Source organism: Talaromyces stipitatus, genomic scaffold (assembly GCF_000003125.1).
Source record: "Talaromyces stipitatus ATCC 10500 scf_1105507295527 genomic scaffold, whole genome shotgun sequence".
Lineage (NCBI taxonomy): Eukaryota > Fungi > Ascomycota > Eurotiomycetes > Eurotiales > Trichocomaceae > Talaromyces > Talaromyces stipitatus.
The window spans coordinates 500,135-520,511 of record NW_002990114.1 but is presented as its reverse complement, the minus strand read 5'-3'; the positions used below and the strand labels follow the sequence as shown (position 1 = coordinate 520,511).

At 46.4% G+C, this 20,377-nt stretch overlaps 8 protein-coding genes across 8 annotated transcripts, besides 1 other annotated feature; 5 read left to right on the top strand and 3 right to left on the bottom strand.

Moving 5' to 3' along the window:
• Positions 1 to 688: 688 nt before the first annotated feature.
• Positions 689 to 1,680, top strand: TSTA_082370 (CFEM domain protein; the record flags this gene model as incomplete). Its single annotated transcript, XM_002477922.1, has 4 exons — positions 689 to 760; positions 812 to 995; positions 1,045 to 1,136; positions 1,186 to 1,680. 4 exons carry the CDS (start codon positions 689 to 691, stop codon positions 1,678 to 1,680), a joined length of 843 nt encoding a protein of 280 aa, XP_002477967.1.
• A 589-nt stretch (positions 1,681 to 2,269) lies between these two features.
• TSTA_082360 (flavin carrier protein 2 precursor, putative) lies at positions 2,270 to 4,331 on the bottom strand (the record flags this gene model as incomplete). The annotated part of the gene is made up of 4 exons (XM_002477921.1): positions 2,270 to 2,515; positions 2,574 to 3,074; positions 3,131 to 3,894; positions 3,950 to 4,331. 4 exons carry the CDS (start codon positions 4,329 to 4,331, stop codon positions 2,270 to 2,272), a joined length of 1,893 nt encoding a protein of 630 aa, XP_002477966.1.
• Positions 4,332 to 5,520: 1,189 nt separating this feature from the next.
• Positions 5,521 to 5,919, top strand: TSTA_082350 (uncharacterized protein; the record flags this gene model as incomplete). Its single annotated transcript, XM_002477920.1, has 2 exons — positions 5,521 to 5,737; positions 5,789 to 5,919. 2 exons carry the CDS (start codon positions 5,521 to 5,523, stop codon positions 5,917 to 5,919), a joined length of 348 nt encoding a protein of 115 aa, XP_002477965.1.
• A 796-nt stretch (positions 5,920 to 6,715) lies between these two features.
• On the top strand, positions 6,716 to 8,833 carry TSTA_082340 (uncharacterized protein; the record flags this gene model as incomplete). The annotated part of the gene is made up of 2 exons (XM_002477919.1): positions 6,716 to 6,774; positions 6,826 to 8,833. 2 exons carry the CDS (start codon positions 6,716 to 6,718, stop codon positions 8,831 to 8,833), a joined length of 2,067 nt encoding a protein of 688 aa, XP_002477964.1.
• Positions 7,991 to 8,059: a microsatellite.
• Positions 8,834 to 11,600: 2,767 nt separating the features above from the next.
• On the top strand, positions 11,601 to 12,734 carry TSTA_082330 (uncharacterized protein; the record flags this gene model as incomplete). The annotated part of the gene is made up of 2 exons (XM_002477918.1): positions 11,601 to 11,702; positions 11,730 to 12,734. The coding sequence occupies 2 exons, from the start codon at positions 11,601 to 11,603 to the stop codon at positions 12,732 to 12,734; spliced, it is 1,107 nt and encodes a 368-aa protein (XP_002477963.1).
• A 101-nt stretch (positions 12,735 to 12,835) lies between these two features.
• Positions 12,836 to 15,390, bottom strand: TSTA_082320 (5'-nucleotidase, putative; the record flags this gene model as incomplete). Its single annotated transcript, XM_002477917.1, has 5 exons — positions 12,836 to 12,877; positions 12,962 to 14,666; positions 14,722 to 14,915; positions 14,975 to 15,185; positions 15,281 to 15,390. 5 exons carry the CDS (start codon positions 15,388 to 15,390, stop codon positions 12,836 to 12,838), a joined length of 2,262 nt encoding a protein of 753 aa, XP_002477962.1.
• Positions 15,391 to 15,971: 581 nt separating this feature from the next.
• On the bottom strand, positions 15,972 to 17,900 carry TSTA_082310 (uncharacterized protein; the record flags this gene model as incomplete). The annotated part of the gene is made up of 3 exons (XM_002477916.1): positions 15,972 to 17,150; positions 17,199 to 17,517; positions 17,569 to 17,900. 3 exons carry the CDS (start codon positions 17,898 to 17,900, stop codon positions 15,972 to 15,974), a joined length of 1,830 nt encoding a protein of 609 aa, XP_002477961.1.
• A 789-nt stretch (positions 17,901 to 18,689) lies between these two features.
• Positions 18,690 to 20,291, top strand: TSTA_082300 (flavin-binding monooxygenase-like protein; the record flags this gene model as incomplete). Its single annotated transcript, XM_002477915.1, has 2 exons — positions 18,690 to 18,962; positions 19,023 to 20,291. 2 exons carry the CDS (start codon positions 18,690 to 18,692, stop codon positions 20,289 to 20,291), a joined length of 1,542 nt encoding a protein of 513 aa, XP_002477960.1.
• Positions 20,292 to 20,377: the final 86 nt, after the last annotated feature.

Sequence of the window (20,377 nt, the reverse complement as noted above, 5' to 3'; positions counted from 1 at the left end):
GCCAAGTATGGATATCCAGCTTGACTCGAGCTTCTGTGGCTTTTGCCATCAGGTGGGGAGATAATAGTCTGGTAAAATCAAGCGACGAGTAGGCTGGAGCTGTAGCTTCATGCAGCTGAGACGTAGACCAAATTTTCGATCATTCACCGAATGGTGGGATTGGCACCGCTCAAACACAAAGGGCCAAATTCTGTAGTGGAAGTATGCAGGACTCGATCATGGTCGGAGTGGGCAGTAAAGGCTTGTTGACAAGTGTGGCTGATAGATCACAATTGAGCACACATCGACTGGTCAGATACCCAAAATAAACGCACACTAAGGACTAGCATCGATGATATCCATGAAGACGGGGATGTAGCTGTGGCTTTCAAGGGACGGACAGCCTGTATAGAGTAAAGCAGGAGGAGAAGAAAAAAAAGGAAAGTCAATATCACGGGACTGCCCTGGGCATTTATTTCCCTTCTCGGGAAGGAGACCTCCTTCCCCGCCAGCACCATTTGCTTCTTGCCTGTTGTGCATAAAGACTCGACCTTTTTCTTCCTTGTTTTGTTTTTTTCTTTCTTCACGACACCTCTTTGCGCTCGTCTCATCCTCAATCTTGACCCCAGCAGTTTTACAATCTCAGTATTTTCACACATACAATCACATTCATTCGATAATATTCACCCTCGTCCACTTACTTCTCACCATGAAGGCCGTCGCTCTGTCCACAGTTGTCTTCGCGACTTCTGTCGCTGCTGTCAACATTACCTCTTGCGCTGTAAGTCTTCCGTGAAACAATAACAAAACACGCGTCCACTAACAGTCGTAGCAAATGTGCTACAACAACGTCGTCGGTCTAGCTTCGTCATTGGGCTGCGAGGCCAACGACTTGGCCTGTCTCTGTAACAACCAGGACTTCAACTACGGTATCCACGATTGCACTGTTGAGGCTTGCCCCGACGACAACGTGCAAGATGTCCAGTCATATGCGGCATCTATTTGCGCATCTGCCGGTAAGACTTCGTCTCTTAATGTGATAGCCTTGACTGACTGTACAATTAGCTGCATCATCTGGATCCGGGTCTACCACCCGACCTGCTACTACTACAGGAACCGACTCCTCAGGCACTGGATCAGGCACAGCTTCAGGCACAGTATGTAGCATACCAATCACGTGTCGAATCAAACTAACTTTGGATATAGGGTGCTAGCGAGACCGGTGCTAGCTCAACTCCTTACACCACGGAAGAAGTTTTGACGACCTTCACCTCTGGATCTAGTACTATCACTAGCACCGTCGGAAGCTCCACCCTGTACAGTTCTGTCTCTGGAACAGGTGCCACCGCCACTGGCGCTTCATCCAGCCCATACACCACTGAACCTGTAGAGACAACGATTTCTTCTGGCTCTTCAACATCCACCAGCACAATTGGCAGCACCACTCTTTATACCGCCGTCAGTGGATCAGGTACTTTAACAACCGGTTCTGCTGCCAGTGCTGAAGGTACCACCACTCATACTGGAACTGCAGGTAGTGCAACAACTGCTCCTAGTACTGGCGGCGGTAGCTCGGCTACCTCCCTTGCATCAGGCGCAACTGCCAGCAGCAGTACATCCCACGGCGCGGCAGCTGCAATGGCCACTGTTGGTAGCGGCGTTGCCGGTGCAGTTGGTATTGCTGCTCTCCTCGTTCTTTAATCGAATTTATGATTTGCAAAAAGCACGCCGGAAAATGACGACTGAATATCACTTGGGGTTATTACGTCTTTATGATTATGAAGTTGAGTTTTACTAATACCGTTTATGTGATTAATGAGTCATTCCTTTGATAGTTGAGCTCGGAGAAATGGTTACGACAGACAGCGACTTCTATAATAGTCTATTGGTTGTTCTGTATATAATAACGAAGCATTAATTAATGGTTATATGATATGAATCGAATCCATTCGGTCGAGATTTACTTGCTAGTCTAATTCTCAATTCCCCTCCCCCCCAAAACAGAAAACAGAAAAAAGAAAGAGCGTTTTTACAACAGAAGATGAAACACCGACTCATAGAATTCTTACAAATGGAATATGTACAATAATAGGTAGTAACTATAAACAATACACTAAGCTGGCCCATCACTATAAACGCCCTCGACAAATCAAATGTCAAATACGTTTCCCTCAAGCGAGAAAAGAGATAAACAAAACTCCGAATATATCACCACAAATTGACCCCAATGATCAACCAAGACAAGACAAAACCAAAGAATAAATGATTATAAAAGACTTTGCTTTATAGATCAATATATCAACTTCTCCTCTCCTCTCGCTGTGGCACCGAGCGCATCCAACTCCTTATGCGCATCAAGTTGAGTTTGTGATCGTATGAATGAACCTCGATCATCTCGGACAGGCTCGTAGCGCAAATCTGGATTCTTGGAGAAGATTGCGTAGAATGCGGATATAAGCACCATTAGTAATAGGACAAGGGCGAAGATGGCGTTGTAGAGGACTAGCACGACGCCCATGACGGAGTTTACGATTGGCTGGATGATGTATTAGTGGGATTGAATGGTTAGAGGGAAGGGGAGGGAAGGGACGTACGGGTTGATCAAAGACGCTGGTGAACATGAGTAAGAACACAGCGTTGACGAAATGGACGGCGCAAATGGCGATGTTGAATGTGTTTGTCTTCTTGTCCATCCATGGTCTGAAAATGGAGGCGAAGATGAGTTGTGTCGTTTCAATGATCAGCAAACCAATAGTCAGAGTGATTGGCGATTTTTGTGAGAGACCGATGAATGCGCCTTTGGCGAAGATATAGAACAACGTAGGAAATACCCAGTAATAGGCCGTGGCGCGATATGAGACATATAAAAATCCCCAAGTGTGAAGGAACTTGGGGTTGGAGTAAAGAATGTAGGCTGGATTTTGGTGCATTGCTACTGAGCGCTTGGCAAGTCGGACCACATTCAGAGCAGCCCATACAAGAGTTGCGGTCATTGAGACGAGCATAAGAACGGCCAGGACTGCTTCGGCAGCAGAGTCACGGCGTGTGAGTTCCCAGAGACAAAGCACAACCATCTGAGGATATGCGATAATAATCTACAACAAGGTCAGTAAGTTATAAAGCGACTTGCTTGGTGGAGCATAGAACTTACAAGGCGGAACAGAATTCCGCGCATGACACTGGTCCATCCGTTGCGGAAATCTTGAAATCCACTAGGAGGCATCCATCCCCACTTGATAGCAAGTTTGATATACAGCTTGAACACCAAGATAAGAAGTATCACGATGATAAAGAAAGCAGCCAGAAATATCAACCCGGTCATAAAGATATTGCTGGATTCGATCTTTGCCCGGAAACCAACCCGCAAAATGCCTTTGAGAACGATATTACCCGAGTACATAGTGTTGTCTGCGCGGGCAGTCAATGTGTGCAGCGCTCGCTTGGCCAAGTCAAGGGATCGTTTTTGAACGCTGACGGATTGCACAGATAGGCTGGCGAGTAACGTTGACGGCGTGCCACCTGTTGCTTGCTGGTACCAAGTGCCCAGAGTCTGTAGAAAGCCCACGCGGATGATGCCCATGCTCCACTGGAAATTCTGGGTCCACGCTTCTACGATCGGCGGCATGGATACCGAAGTCATTCCGTACATGGCCTGAGCTTGGAAGAATGAAAAGAGCGACAGTGCATTCGCGGCAACGTGGGCAGCAGTGTTCGAAAAGCCAAGACCCGACGCGATAGCAGACGCTGTCAATGCCAGACCTGCAATGACGGCCAATGTCCATCCCACAGCCTTCTGATACACAGTTTTGCCGTTTGTAAGTTCGGCTTCCAAGCATGCGACTGTGGTATTTTGGTCGGTTGAATCAATGAGAATGCGAATTTTTCCGTCCAAATCCGGAACAGTATAAGCGATTCCTTTGCATTTTATTAGTAAACGTAAAAAATTTGTACAGAATGAAGTGTTTCCTACCAGGAACTCTAGTCACGATATCAGCAGGTACTGGACTCGAGGCTTGAAGATCGATTGGTTCTCCGGCAGTTTCAATGGGACAGAAATTCGTCGACAACGACGAACCATCACAGGGATCAACATGGATCGGCTGGAGGTAGTAGCCGTACGCAATGACTTGTACCGTCAATGAAACGTTGCCTGTAACCGAAGCGTTTGCATGGATATCATAGTATATTGTATCATTTCCAGGAAAGAACGTGACGTCAAACAAGCTCGCAGTGATCAGAGAGTCGTCTTGACATGTTGACAACGATGTTGATGATAGATATGTGTCAGCATTTGCATATGGTAAGCACATGCACGCTGCTAACAGCAGCGAGATGGGAGATCGCAGCCACATATTCAATATTGGTTTGTGAGGGAGACGAGTCCGACACTACGGCACCTCTCTCCTTCGTCTTTAGTACTTTCTGGTCTCGTTTGTGGAGCGTCGGCGGTTACGCCATCCAGATCACTGTCTCTTTTGAGTATTTCTCCTCTCGATATCCCTGTCAGCCAAATCGCTAAGAATATGCAATAAACGATAGTAGGTAGATGTCGCAAATATGACAACGACGGTCGAATGAGTCGAAAGATGAGTCGATGCTAAGAATAACGACGGTATTCCGGCGATTAACGACCAGCACGTCGACAAGCAAGATCCCGGGAAGAGCGGAAGCGAACGTGAAAGCGAGAGCGATCGTATGTACGAAGTGGAAAGATTGATAGATGCCACTCGAGCCTAGGAGTCGTTGGAATGAGTCCGCAGGGATGAGTATGCTGGAAGATGACGTGAAGAATAATGTAGGAAAGATGAGATCAGGTGGACTTCCCAGATAGGAGCAGAGCGAAACTCGATGACAGGCAGCAGATCTGGCCAATGAGAGGCCGCGGTTGACAGAATGTCTCATCGAAAGGACCCACCCGGGTCATCGTCCCAGAATCAGCCAATAGCAGTCCGTCTTACCGTTTTTTGCCCCAGAGTGGATTAGTGCGGTAGTATACAAGTTTCAAACATTTGCTACACTCCTTGATTGATGCTGGATATGAATGATATGGCTGCAAAGATGTACAGTAGAGATGAAAGCGTAATTATGCCGGGGCTTATATCAAGGCCGGCGTCAGTCCCTTGAAGCTGCTACAATCAACAGTTATGTCGTGCAATTCATTTCTTGCCCCATCGAATATCTACCACTGGTGCCCTTGATACCATGAAGTCGAAAAATCCCAATATTCCCAATATGGAAAGAACGCCCTGAGTATGAACGCCCGGTGGAAGACCGGGCGCAGCTCCTTTCATCCTCCAAGATCTCGGTGCCCTATATGACTCCGACATGTTCTCCTGTTGAGAATATAAATATAGGCATCATGCCCTCTCTTCTTGTCAATCTCCCTCTCACAGCATCTATTCAAGGATACTCTTCACACATTGCTTATTTGCTGGACAAATGTAAGTGTGTTGAGTATCCTTTCTTGTGGATTGTTTCAGTCTTTCATGGTACTGATCATCAGCAGCTCTCTGTTGCATCCAGACACTATCAAACCCAAGAATGAAGTCATTCAAGCTTTCCGTCCTTTATGCCCTCGGCCTCGCTGTTTTGGCCCTGGCAGGACCAGACAACTACATCAACCTCTATGATGACCGCAACTGCACTATCCGTTCTGGCCCGCTGCCCATCTTTGAAAAGGATGCTTGTCACAATGCCCCCCCCGGCGGCAAGCCAGTCAAGGCCATTTCTGGTAATGTGATCAAGAAAGGATGTAACAGTCCGTATCCCTACCCCAAACCTCGATCGGAGAGAAACTGACCAGAAGTAGTTCTAGCATACGAAGACGCGCAGTGCGGCGGAAACTCTGTCAAACTGACTTGGGCAGACCCCAACCACTGCTTCACTCCTTCCAGCGACGACGCTTCTTTCCAAGCTTTCCAGCTGAAGGACTGCAACTGAGTTGACTCATTGGGCCGAGAGGGAGACAAGTGTCTAGGCATGGATCCAACATTTCCTGGTTAGGACGGTGAGAGGGTATTTCGGTTGATATGAGGCATCTGCGACGATCTGTTTACTCTGATAATGTTCCGATTTTAGAGTTCACTCAAGTCGAGAAGGTTTGACTATATCGAGCTCTAGTCAGTGATTAGAGCAGATTGCTATTTATGCATGCACGTCTCGATGGCGCAAATACCCTAGCAACACGCCAAGAAGCCAGTGCGCCGATGTGAAACTGTTCCAGTAGACACGTAGCATACTTCATGTGTAGCACTGATGACTCGCATGTCGTACTGTGTATGCGTTATAATTGCCCTCCGCCCTGAACTTGTCTTGTACATAGTTGCAAAGCCATACAGCGGCAGTGGTCAGACCACGCGGAGTCCAGCGAGGTTACATTTGTCGCCGGGGAATGGCAGCAGCCTAATTTCTCAGGCTTACCTCAGCTGTGTCTCCGCCGTGGGGCCTCGGAAGTTATGCTCCTGCCGCTTCGAGAGTTTCAAAAAATTTCAAAGAAGCAGCTCAACGACACAGACCACCAACGGTATCCTTTGATCATCATTTTCTCTAAATGAACCACGTTGTGACCTTCAAAAGGTTGCTGAAGCTGGTGCCTCGAAGCCGAAGGGATGACTGACAGCTAATACTACGTCACTGACTGCAACTGCAGCTACCCCACGTTTTTTATACACGAAACAAAGGCCACCTTGACAGCTTGAGCTGAATAGCTAGCTATACCAATCCCATGGACGCTAGAATGGAGATGCCACAGGATGCTAAAATAGGCAAACCGCCTGCCGTTGTTATCATAGCTAGGTACTAATAGTGCGATGCACGACACCGATCTATTACTAATTGCATTGACAGGCACGGCGCGCGACTCGACGCTGTCGACAAGGAATGGCATCTGACTTCTCCGACACCGTACGACCCTCCTTTGACATACGGCGGCTGGATACAAGGACGTGCGCTGGGTGCACGGATAGCTAGTCTGTTGAAAGCGAGAGAAGATGCGGTGCAAGACGAGACGATACCGGCAACGAATAGCTCGACATCATTGGCGAGCAGTTCCACGGCTGAGAGCACAGCGTCATCCGAGGGAATTCACGTAAAAGTACACAAGAAAGTACGAAAACACAAAGTCATTATACACTCCTCCCCGTTTCTCCGATGTATACAGACTTCCATTGCGATCAGTGCTGGTATGAGCCAGTTTTATCGAGCCGAGAATGAGAATTCCTTTGATCAGACCCCGGTTACTACTCCGGCGTCTGAAGAAATATCACCTATGGGGACACCGATACGATCATCGACACCATCATCGTCAGACCAGTTGGTTAGACATAATGGGAAGGATCGAGTCCACCATGGTAAACGCACCAAGGTCGCTCCGCGTACGCTCCTTCGCATTGATGCGTTTCTGGGAGAATGGCTTTCACCAGACTATTTTGATCAAATTACGCCTCCTCCGGGATCAGTTATGATGGTAGCGAGTGCCAAAGCGGAGCTCTTGAAACGCGGGGAATTCATTCACCGTGCGAATAATGTCGGCAGCAGCTCTTTCTCTGGACACTTCCCCGGTGGATGGAGGAGTAACCAGACAACCCCATCAACAGAGACGCCCAATGAGACTCCAAGTTTTGGCATGTCTTCACTTGCAGATGCTTTGCCTAGTGAAGGTCAGTCAAGGAGCGAGGATGGCAATCGGCTTAGCCGTCCACTTAAACCAATCACAATTAGAGATGTGCTTTCACGATCCCCATCGCATTCCCGCGAGGATTGTTCCGCTGGATACATACCACCAGTCCCATCCTATGCTATATCGCCCTCAGAACCAATACCGACGGGCTACGTTGCCCATGCACGGGATGCTTGTGTTGACGTGGATTATCAATGGGATAGCATGAAGGATCCGCAAAACTGGGGTGACGGCGGAGAGTACGACGAAGAGTGGAGTGCAATGCATAAACGATTTCGGAACGGGTTGCTGAAAATGATAGACTGGTACAGTCATGAGAGACCGGACAAATCCCATTACCATCATCACCATCATCACCATCATCATCATCATCACCACCACCACCACCATCATCATCATGATGAAGATGACACTGATACCGTACTGATCATTGTTACTCACGGAGCGGGCTGCAATGCTCTGATCGGAGCGTTGACAAACCAGCCGGTCCTAATTGATGTGGCCATGGCGTCCTTGACTATGGCAGTACGTAAAGACATTTTCAAGACAAAAGCCTCGAACCACCGATCAATCGACACTATAACTAACGGTCAGTCTGATAACAACTCTTTACCATCCACTATCCCCCTTTATCACATCTACGACCTCTCTTTGGTGGCATCGACGGAACATCTTCGCGTAACATCGAATCCTTTATCTATTCCACAACTGCCGAGCCCCACCACCCTTGAAAGATCGAGATCGATATTCAGCTACCGACACCGCACTGGATCGAACCCTCTCAGAGCCACGATTAATCACTTAGACAGCAATAAGTCTGCCCGCCCACGTGGCCTCCAAAGATCCGCAACAACAAGTGCCGGACATCATCACTATCCAACTCGTAGCACATCCGGTCTATGGGGTGCATCCAAAGAAAAGGAAAACAGTATAGACGAGATCCCAAATTATGAATTCGAGCAACGGAACGCCCAAACAAATAACTCAACCCCGCAAACAGTGACTATTGCTAAGCCATCAACACCCAAAACCCAGGAGCACCAGCAAAATGACAAGGACCGTATTCCAGAACAGCCAAAATCACAACTTGGTCTATGGGGCGGTGCTGCCATTGCGCAGTCGCGTGAGCCAGCTTTGAAAAGACGATGGACTGTGACTGAGCAACCTGGACAATGAACTCGTTCTATCTCCTCTCCATCTTATGATTCCATGACTCTCATATTATGACTAACCTGTATAATACACCTCTCTATTCTTTCTCCTTATTCTGATGATATCATTACGGTCCTATCCATTGATCAGGACTCTTTTCGGTTCTCCTTGCTATTCTTTGTTCTTTCTATTTATACCCCAAATGATTTATTCAAAATGAATCAAAAATCTATACATGTAATGATTATTGAAATGAAGTTGTTTTATTGAATCAAAGGTCTATGCAGTATTTTGTCTTCAGGGCACGGATGGAAATGGCCCTAACCCTATAAAGACGGATAGTTATACAGATAGACAAGATATCCAAAGTGTTCCTCAACTTCAATATTTGTACCATTTTACTAATAATGCAGGTATTAGTTATGTTCTCACTGCTCGGACTGAGTCAGTAATATGAGCCTCCTGGATTTGATGGAGATCTGCTGGCCTGGATCAATCAGGGACCTATTTCTCTATGCATTTGATGTGCACTTATCTATCTTTCCCCAAGTCTGAACTGACTTTGAGTCAGAGCTTAGATTAATCGGAGGGCTATGACTCCATGCATTCGAGGGGGTACCCACCCATTTTTTATTCATCTGATATTGTACCGAGAGCTAATACTTAGAACAACCACAGGTATCTATTTCTACACCTTTAATGTGCATTTACATATCTTATCCGTATCTGATATTGCACAGTGAGTCAATACCCGGGAACTCGGAGACCTTTAACTCAATCAATTATAGTCATGAATCAATCTCTACAGTCCACTAAAACTGCTGTATTATATTCTTCTTATTCTCTTTGAACAGTGATAAAATAGACACTTGACTCACATATAGCTAGTCATAATGTGAAAGAGTCAATTCAATAGGCTTGGCAGAAGCATATAAGGAGGTCATTGGCTTCCTTGTTTGCGCCTTGAATGTGGACAGCACATAGTCATTATAATCTTACTATAATTGAATCTATCTTTACTACATGTTTCTGTTATCAATCGGTCAATTGTCCCGTGATGAACCGAACAATGTCCAGAGGAATTGTTCCTGGCCTAACAGTTAACAAATATGTCATCAAGCTTCATGAAGCTCTATGGATGGGAATGTTCCCATGCGACCCCAGAGTTTATGATGGATTCTACTTTACTCAATTCGATGGAGAGGACATCATCGAATTGATCGGCGTCTTTCAAAAAATACGATCATTCCCGGGAGTGACTGACTATATGGTATTGAGCTGGTATTTTCAACTTATTCCATATTGATATTTCCTGGTTGCGCCCTGAGTCAACACTCAAGAAACTAGGAGACCTTCAACTCATCACAATCGCGAATCAATCTCCGGCCTGCTAAAACCTCATCATATCCATCTTTTCTCTTTTAAAATGACGAGATAGATACTGGATTCCCTTGACTTACGTATAGGGAGGGTCACTATCAATTCAGTAGGCTTGGCGCAAGCATATAAGGAGGTCAAAGGCTTCGTTATTTGAGCTTTGGACATAGACAATATGCAGTCTTTACAGCCTTACTCTTTACAACATCAAATCAGTCTTTACTACACCTTTATTATTGTCAACTACCACATGTAGAATCGCAACCTGGAGACTGGTTCAATCCCAGACCAATCGCATGGAGCCAATGGAACTTATATGGAAGAGGCCACATGGAAGCCATATGGCTTAAGATGATCCCATGTGACTTCAGGGTCTGGCGTCGGTTCCTTTTTAACAGGGAAAATACTGGGTTGAGGAGGCACACGCATCCTGATTATGTCCTAAAGCTGGTGGATATTTATTGGGATTTACTCTTTAATTACGAAATTGATGCTGCAAAGAAAATGCGTTCTATGATCAATCCATAGCCATACTTAAAGATCAAAATGATGTACTAAAATATCTGCGATAGGTCAGAGACCGCTTGATAAAGCCAGAAAAATACAGAGAAGGATCCACGGAGAGCTGGCTTCTACATAATCAAATGGCACGACCAGGTTGTGGACTGTTTTCATAGAGCCTCTTTGCTAAAAACGGATCCTGCCAAAGTCGCAAAAAGATACGATTATCTAATCTACGGTTTTCTAACATGGAGAATGAAACCAACGTCCTACACGCTTGACTTGACCAAGATGTCTAATGTCTTCTAGTGCTTTCTAGAATGTAGCATGGCGCTGAAGCTAGAAACAGGGGAAACTTGAGCTGTCGGAAGGTTTAATTACATACACTTATGCTTCTACGCTACCCAAAAAACATATACCTGTTGTCTTAGGGTTCAATAAAGGCTTCCCTTCGAGTTATGTATGTATCTTTTCAGCCTTTGGATCTGCTTCATCAATATATTACATCTCCACTAAGATATAATGGCTAAGGACCTATAGTTCTTATGCAGGAGACGTCCGGCAATGCCTGAATCCAGCTGGTAATCTCCGGTGCATACCTGAACTTTAGATTGCAACTTCCAAGAAGCCCTTATTGTTATTGGCAAGTTCCGCGTATTCTTTAGCTTGGTATATAGTTTAGTAGTTACAGTCCTCGAGACATCATGCTGTGGAGTAGCCCTTGTTGCACGTAAGTAGGAGATTCTGATCTCAAGAAATACTTTTTCCATGACTTGCATCGTCAGGAGAAATAGTGACACTATTTCATCAACTTACCTGAACACGGTCAACTCTCCACATCATCTCGGGATCTCAAGTCAGCCCATATCACACAATTTCTGATTGAAAAATTGAATCTTGCGGGGTATGAAGAATGGCTTCCAACGCGAATCCAACTCAGGATCTTCCACCTGTGGAATATGCCCGCATGTTCAAGGAAGCCATGGACCTAAAAATGATCCCATATGATACTAGAGTATGGCAGCGATATCTTTTCAACCAGTGTGGTGCGAATGCCGCATCAGTCAAGCAGCTAATGAGACTCCATCAGGAATTACTCTCCGACCTGTTCAAACTTACAGCTGAAGAAATTGGCCAATGGTGCTTGGAGGACAGATTTGCGTCTGAAGTTCGAACAAGAATGCCATCAAAAGAGATCCCACTTGCTTGTGTTAGCGAGAAGCCGGACCATGACTTGTGGTATTATCAAGCAGAATGTTGTTTTGGAGAAGATGAGTTTCACCAAGGTACTGGCCAAACTAGACGATACCTTTATTTCGTCTTTGGCATGAATGTATGGCGAATTCAGCCAAAACCAGAGTGGGCTTTGAGACCTGGCCACCGCATGGTTGACGCCTGGTATGAATTGGGTTACGCCACCTGCTGCACGGACTATTATGTGAGATGTCTCCGTATAGCATATTACCCAGTCTGCTCTGAAAGCCGGGGTATCGGTTCTGGGAGCTTTGTGGGCATACGAGACCTTGCCCATATAAAGGAGAAGATGCTAGAGGGACTACAATGGCCCCAACGACCACCTAGACAACATACACAGGTCATTTTCTACGATAATCTCACTAATTTCATTAAAAACCAAGCAACTGGTTCCGAAGAGAGCGTCTGGCGCTTGCAACATGCAATATCTCTTAACCCTAGACGGGACTGGAGAGAGATAGCGCGAAATTCTTTATTCAAACAAGCTGCATGGGACTATCGTTTGACTACACTGCTTGACACGGGACTAGAGGACTCTAGAGTAAATGCCGATCTCCAAGAGGCATACAGAGTGGCCATTCAATACAAATATGATCCTATGATATTGCATATGGCTTGCATTCAAGGTCGTCTGGAAGCCTATGTGACTGAGGCAAATTTATACCACCAGGATATGCCGAGACAAGTCTCAGAAGAGGCAATTACTATACTACGCATAGCTGATGAGACAAATAGGATGATGAAGAAGTACGAATCACCGACTATAGAAGGAGAACTGTCGACTACAGAGTGAGAAATACCGACTGCAGAAGGAACGTGAGCTGTCAATATAGCTCATTTTGGGGTCCTCCGGGCTGTAGGTCACTGTCTTGGAGAGAGTTCAGTATAATAGAATCAGCTAACCGTGCCATACAATATATATTTTTGGGTATGAAACTGTTCCACAACTTCATATATTCATGCGTGGCCTCTAGCTAGACATAGTCTTTCATTCTTCTAGTCGATCTATCAGATAGGCACCATCCCATCATTGATATTCTCCGTCCTCTTCCCCTCTCCAAGTCCCACACCACCATCCTCGACAACCCTCGTCCTTACCAGAATCCTTCCTTCACATCTCGGCGCAATGCCCCATGTCCATGACGGCGTAAACTCTTCACCTGCTTCCTCCACAACTCCCGTTTTGCCATGTACGCCAGCAATTCGCATCCATTTCTTGAGGACTTTTCTCGCTAATCGTATCCGCTGTTCCTCTTCGGCGGGTGTTTTCGCTGTTGTTGTCACATAATTCCTTTCTTCGTGCGAGGAGACGAGAATTTCAGGCTCGGAGTCTGAGTCTGAGTCTAGGTGTGAGTCAATAGAGTGTTTGGTAGCCGATGAATCATCCGAGGATGGATAGGATGCGGAAAGAGACGTTTCTGATTTTTGCTTGGTACTAGTATCGTCATGAGCATGATGGCGATGCGGTTCATAGTACCGGCCATACCGCCTGAGATGGGGACGTGGTTTGTGTTTCAAATGAGTATGCTGGATACGGTATTCCACTGTTGTTGTCGTCGTTGTGGTTGTCTTGAACGCGGCGGAATTAGCAGGGAAATGACTTGACATATTTGGCTCCTTCCTCTCAACAGCTGGAGACGGAGTTTTGATCCAGCTCCCTCCTATCTGAGCATGTAGCCGCGAATGAACGCCGTCCCAATGCTTGTGCAACGATTTACTCATTCGTCTCCATTTTCCCATAACCTTCAAACTTAAAAAGTACTGTCGTAAGATAGCAGAAATCAACATTCCGTTCTCTTCGCTAACGAGTTCTTCGATCTCGCCGCCTTCTGATTGTACTAATAGAGAGGTATAACCGTCTTTGCCGCGAGCCATGTACCCTCGTGTTGCAAGAGTGTAGTGTTGCTTATAATTAATCGGTTCACCCCCGAGTTTCACCCAGTTAATGCGACTGCCTGGTGGTGAAGACGCAGTGTACTCAAATGTGATGTTTGACACCTGAGGGAAACGACCCTCCAGAGCAGGCAACTGGCTAACACCATTTTCCAGCGCCTCAACCACTTCTCGGCCGGTTACTTTGAGAACAACGACAGGGTCCTCAAAAGGAAAACAGTTCAACACATCTTTGAGTCGTAACAGACCTGGCGGATAGACTTGATCACCACGTATAGTACCGCCGGCCATTATAGCGCAATCCGCATGGTAATAGAAACGCATCAAATCGCATATAAAGTTGCCCAGATTCGATTCACGCGTTCTCACAGTCGTGAATCGTCCATCCAGTGCGGATGCAGTATATCCAACAGGTTTCTCCAATTTGGCCTTGAGTGTGGAGGTAAGTTTGTCAACGAGGACTCCGATCTCAGAATCGGGTGGAATAGAGCGGACAATCTCGCGACGAGTAATGTTAAAGTCCCAACCTTTTGAGTTTGGTTTGCGAAAGGCTTCTATGTAACTTAATTGTCTGAAATCAGTGCCCGAACGCAAAACGTGAGTACCATTAATGACAGAATGTGCGTAGAAGTGGTCATGACCACCAAGGATAATATCAATAAAACCCGCAGGTACTTTCTCGGCTAGCTTGATATCGTTGGGTTCGCGCTGATGAGTAAGCGCAATCACAATCTCAGCGCCTTGTTCACGCAGTTTGGGGACTAGCTCGATGGCAGTCTGAGAAGCAGATTTATATATAAGATCAGGTGGAAGAGAATTGATCGTGCCTAACCTGTTCATCGCCAAATCAGCCTCCGGATAATGAAGTTAGGAGGCCATATACTCACCACTCTCGCTCACCCAATCCAATAACACCTATCTTTATACCATTTGACGAAGTCAACATAACTGTCTTTTCGCAGTTTGCGAGTGGCACATCATCTCCAAGCGCCGGATCAATGACATTAGCCAACAACCAAGGGAACTTGCATTGACTTCGTAAATGTCGAAACTGCGCGACGCCGAAATCTAAATCATGATTCTTACCTCGAGTCAGCAGGTGAACGACCCAATCCCAGACTGATCGGATGATATACATACTCCAATGCAAGCAACATCTGTCCCAATCTTATTCAAAAAGGGTACCATATGCTGTCCCTTTGTAACTGTGCTCTCCAAACTTGGGTTGAAAACATCCCCGGAAAATAGAGTGATTACTTCGGAGAGACCGCTGTACCGAGGAGCGGATCGGTATTGGTTCATAACGGTCTGGAATCGTTCAACGCCGCCGATGGGATCGGACGAGCCAGACCTACACAGAATCATCAGCTAGGGTCCTCGTACAAGCTATCCCCATGCTAGCATGGCTATAATGCTTTCATGAACGGAACACACTGGGCAACGCACTCAACATGGTACACATCGTTATAATGAATCAGACGGAGATCCGGAGCTCCCTCTTGACCGGACGAATATGTGATTGTAAGCCCCTCATCGTTCTCCGGTGCTGAGCTCATCGTCGCAGAGCGTCTTGCGTCTCGAGGCGGGACGTCGAAGTAACGTGCGGGGAAAGCTCAAAGTGCGCCGGGAAAGGGACAAGAACTGATCGTGGGTATAATGCGCAAAAAGAATAGAAACTGTATCAAAAACGTCAATGAAGGAATAATCACAATAATAAAATGTCTTCAAGGAATGAAGAAGAGTGTTGTCACAACGCATAAGAGCCTGACTCAGCATGACTGTGGGGGAAGCGCACCGCCGCGTGCCGAATCCAATGACATTGCAGTGCCTGCATTTCAGTGCCTGAGACTTGGCATTATTCATCATGGCGAGACAATCGATTACTCAACGATAGACTGAGCCATGAACTAGTGCTTAGCATTGGGTGGCGTACGAGCAATATTGAAACAATTAATGCGGGGAGATCTGTACGAGCTTAAGGCGATCTAGGTTACGCTATGGGCCATGCTGCCGAGGCTATAAAAATCAGACTCGCCAACAGAAAATCCGGCGCAGGGTATAAGATTGGAACATATCGATATAAAAAATTCAACGCCGGTGCTTAGAGCATGCAAGTAACAGCCAAGAAGATAATACATCACGATCCAACCGCCTTTGCACCCTTGAGATTGATGACGCGCCCACCACCAGGAGCACCAGCAGGAAATGCTGACTGTGTCGGCAGTGGTTGTTTTGCGATAATCCAGGCTGGCACATCCTCGCCGTAACTGTGCTGCTGACTGCTGATAGTTTGCCAAATATTGGGGAATCCCTTTGCCATAGCGCCGACGTGTTTGGCTCCAGGGATGACAAATCGTGCCGGATTGTGCGTCAAGTAACCACCAAGTAAATTCTGTTTAATTAAGGAAGCCACGATAGATTCGATCTCCTGCAGGAGCCTTGATACATGTTCGGTTTCGGTATAGCCTCCATGAATATCTGGGACTAGATCGTCTAATGGGTCGGCATATTCATCATATTCAGGACCTGGAACAATCTGTCCACCGGGGTTCTCAATTAATTCTCCATTCTCGTCGTAATAACTCTGCGCGAACAGATAGTCGTCAACGTCGGGATCAGATGTTTTGGATACAAGACCGGCTATGCCATCGTAGTCGCTATCAGCGGGCAAACGAATAGTAATAATGTTCGTTCCTGACGACTTCGAGGTCGAAATGTCGAGAGAAACTTTCACTCCGTGACGAGCTTGCAACAATCGGACGGCCGTCTCAACTTTGCTCAAATGTAAGATCGGTGGAGGGCCACGTTGGGCGGAGGGGTCTCCATGAAAACCACCAAGAAGGAATACTTTTCGCACCAAGGACCGCCATACGAGAAGTTCACAGCGGTTTCGCATCTGGTATAACATACTCTTTCGCAAGAACCATTGCCCTGTAGGACTACCAGCGTCAAAATGTTTTCTAAAAGCTAGATAGTCACCTGACCGAATGATCAAACACACGGGATAGAAGATATCATAGAGACCCTGGGCCTCAGGTTTCTGTAGTAGCTGGAGAGAAGGAAATCGTCCCATAATGACGTTGCACGATATTAGGTATATGAGGATCAGTCGCTTTTGCTTGAGGCACTGCACATGACACTGGTTGTAAGCTTCCTGCAGCGCATTTCGAGCGAGGTAGAAGCTGTTATTTGCAAATAGGTACCGACCAAGATAGTAGAGGTAGGTGACCCGGTGCGCTGCGGGATAATATTCGAGCGGAGGTGATTGGGCAGAGATACTCTTGAAAATTGTATCTGCGCTTCTAAGTTTTCCACACTGCATTCTATTAGCAAAGAGCCTTCATTTGACAGATGATGGTCTTACTTTGTGGAGCAGTTTCAGGCAATGGTTAGCCATCAGGTATATTCCGGCGCGCTTTCCTTCTGGCCTAGCTTTTGGACCAGCGGCACCGCCACGATCAGATAAACATTTGATAAATCCCTCTCGCACAACATTGGCAGCATCTTCTACTAGACTTGTTCGTTCAAAGGCATCCTGTGGTCGATCAAGTCGGAGTTGAGCCAGCAACTGGGGGTTCTTTTCAAGTGTCATGGCAAGACTGGCGACGATCTGCGACAAGTAGACGACGGTGCGCAGAACGATGGCACCCATCTGGCTGTCTCCGAGGGCCTGCAGACATTGACTTGACACGGTCAATAGAGCTTCTATTCATACAGTAAGGGTGTATACTCACTTCAAAAGAGCGCTCAGAGCTTTATATGCTTCTAACAAATTGGAGACATTGCCGTCCCTCAAGTATGCGAGGTAAGACCGGATAAATAGAGGAAACGCAGGCCATGTTGTTCCGTCTGCAGTTTTAGGAACTAAAGCTTCACACCGTTTTAATAAGCGTTCATCGCCCGGTCCCTTCGGATAAGCTTTTTGTAACTCCAGAGCCATGTGTCGGTAGCCATCTCGCATCTGTTCCGGTACGACCTGAAGGTAATCTTGGAGATTATCGCCCTGTCGTTTGGAGACCAGATCTGCTATGCTAGCTAGGAACTGGTCGAGCATTGGAGTTGCCATCGTGGGCGCGCTGTGTGTAAAGCTGTCGTAGGTTTAACGGGAACGCGATCGGATGGGGGGCAGGGCGACGCGATAATATGAGCGCATATTGATCAGTCGCAAAATCCGTCGACTTCAAGATCCTATCATTGCTTTTGTAGGGATGTTGTCAATGTTGTGTTTGTCTGTCTCGTCGATGAAGTTGCTGAGGTTGGTTTATTTTATTTTCGGGTCGGTCACACTCAGCGACTTTTACCGCTGCACCACATCAACACCCCAGAACGGCAAGGTCGCGGATTCGAATCCCTCAGGGGACTTTTTATGCCACAATTCAACAATTGTTGTTAAATCTGCATTTAGTCTTTCCTACTATACGTTAATTTGATTACACTTTTCTTATAAGACGTTTATCGCTTTGCAAAACGCAGTTGAACTATAGAGTGTCGTATCCGGTTCATTATCACATGTCAACAATTTCATCTCGTTTATATCTTCTTCCGGATTACCATCTACATACATATGTCACTACGAAATGCAATTGACATCTGCTGCATCCTTCAGCTAACAATTAATCATCGATCCTTGTCTCCCAAACAAGGCACGAAGCGGGTCTCGTTTTATGTCCAGAACAATAATAGTTAAAGGTCTGCCTGAGATTTGTGGCCATACCCGCAATCACATGCAGATACGTCATCGATGGGAACGACGATAAATAGCTTCATTTTCTACATTCGGAGAAAATCAATTATGCTTTTAGACATACTCTCAGATTGTTGCTTACAATTCCTCTTCCTTCTGAGGCGCGTCGCAATGGAGGAAACTATCAGCCATGCCAGATCAATCATCACCTTCGCCATCCATCAGCCATTGAACTTTGTTTACCTTGTCATCCAGCAAGTTCTGAACTGGATATTTGCACCGGCACCTCCTCCGCCAACACAGAGACTACACCGACCCAGAGTCGCCATTATTGGAGCCGGTCTGACTGGAGTATCCTCTGCAGCTCATTGTGTTGGTCATGGATTTGACGTGAAAATTTTCGAGGCTAGGTCTAGAGAGAAGGGACTGGGCGGTATTTGGAGCGTAAGGATTAAATAGTTCTGGATGCTTAGAATGAAATGGAGACGCTTACATCTATTCCAGAGAGTGAATTCGACCTCTGCGTTGCAAATCCATTCAATCATGTTCCGTTTCCACCCATCTGTGAAATGGGACACAGCATATCCTACGCAAGAAAACATCAAACAGCAAATTGCCTCCGTATGGAAGAGATACGGACTCGACAAAAAGACAGTCTTTGATACTCCCATCACATCCGTGAAAAAGAACTCGTCCGGACAATGGATCATCAATGACAACGAAGCAGAACACGGCACTTTCGACGGTATCATTGCAGCAGTGGGCTCATGTGGAGATCCTCAGATGCCTCGTCTTCCCGACCATGAGCAATTCAGCGGCCCGACCTTCCATTCTTCAGAGCCGGATGGTAAAAATGTCAAGGGCAAGAAAGTACTCATCATTGGCGGTGGAGCAAGTGCAGTTGAAGCCTTGGAGTTCGCTGTTCGAAACAATGCTGCCGAGATTGATGTTCTGTCGCGATCTGATAAGTGGATTATTCCTCGAAATGTTTTTGTCGACATATTGCTATCGCTGAATATTTTCGGCGGAGAAACATCGTTTTCATGGCTTCCTGAATGGCTGTTGCGCAAATTCTTTTACCGAGACTTGCAGGACATTTCACCCTCCGAAAAGGGGCTATACACAGATACACCTATGGTAAACTCAGAACTTTTCAATCAGATCCGCGCTGGAAAAGCTCGCTGGTTGCGAGGTGATATCCTTGCCTGCAAAAATGAAGGGATCCTGTTCAATCATCGTGCCAAGGGTGTTCCGAAGGGTGGCCCAGGCCATGAATCAGTAGTCAATGGAGATGTCATCATCATGGCCACTGGATACAAACGACCGTATCTCGCTTTCCTTCCGAAATATGTCTTTGAGAAGAACTACGAGCCTCCCAATTGGTATTTGCAGGTATTCCCACCTCAGGATCCAACCATCTGTGCAACTAACAGTACATATGTGAATGCTATCGGCACCGTGGGCAACTACCATATCGGTATATATACTCGATTCTTGTTGATGTTCCTTGTTGATCCCTTAACACGTCCTCGTGAGGGACTGATGAAACTCTGGATCGACTTTACCCGGGTTGTGAAGAGATATGCGCCTACAGGAGCCTTCGACTTTTTTACCTATGCAGAACTGATTTATTGGTACTGCTTTGTGAGTATCGGGAACCCGTTTCGCTGGAAGTGGGCGCCGTTTATCTTCTTTGGCTTATTCCGAGGATTGCCACTAGCTATTGTTGAGAGAGAGGATCGGATTAGGGGACAGAATGGAAAGGCGAAATGATTCGATCACAGGGATTAATGTACCATTGTACCTAGAATTGATATGATGAGTGACGTTCAAAATAGTGACACGACATACACCATAGA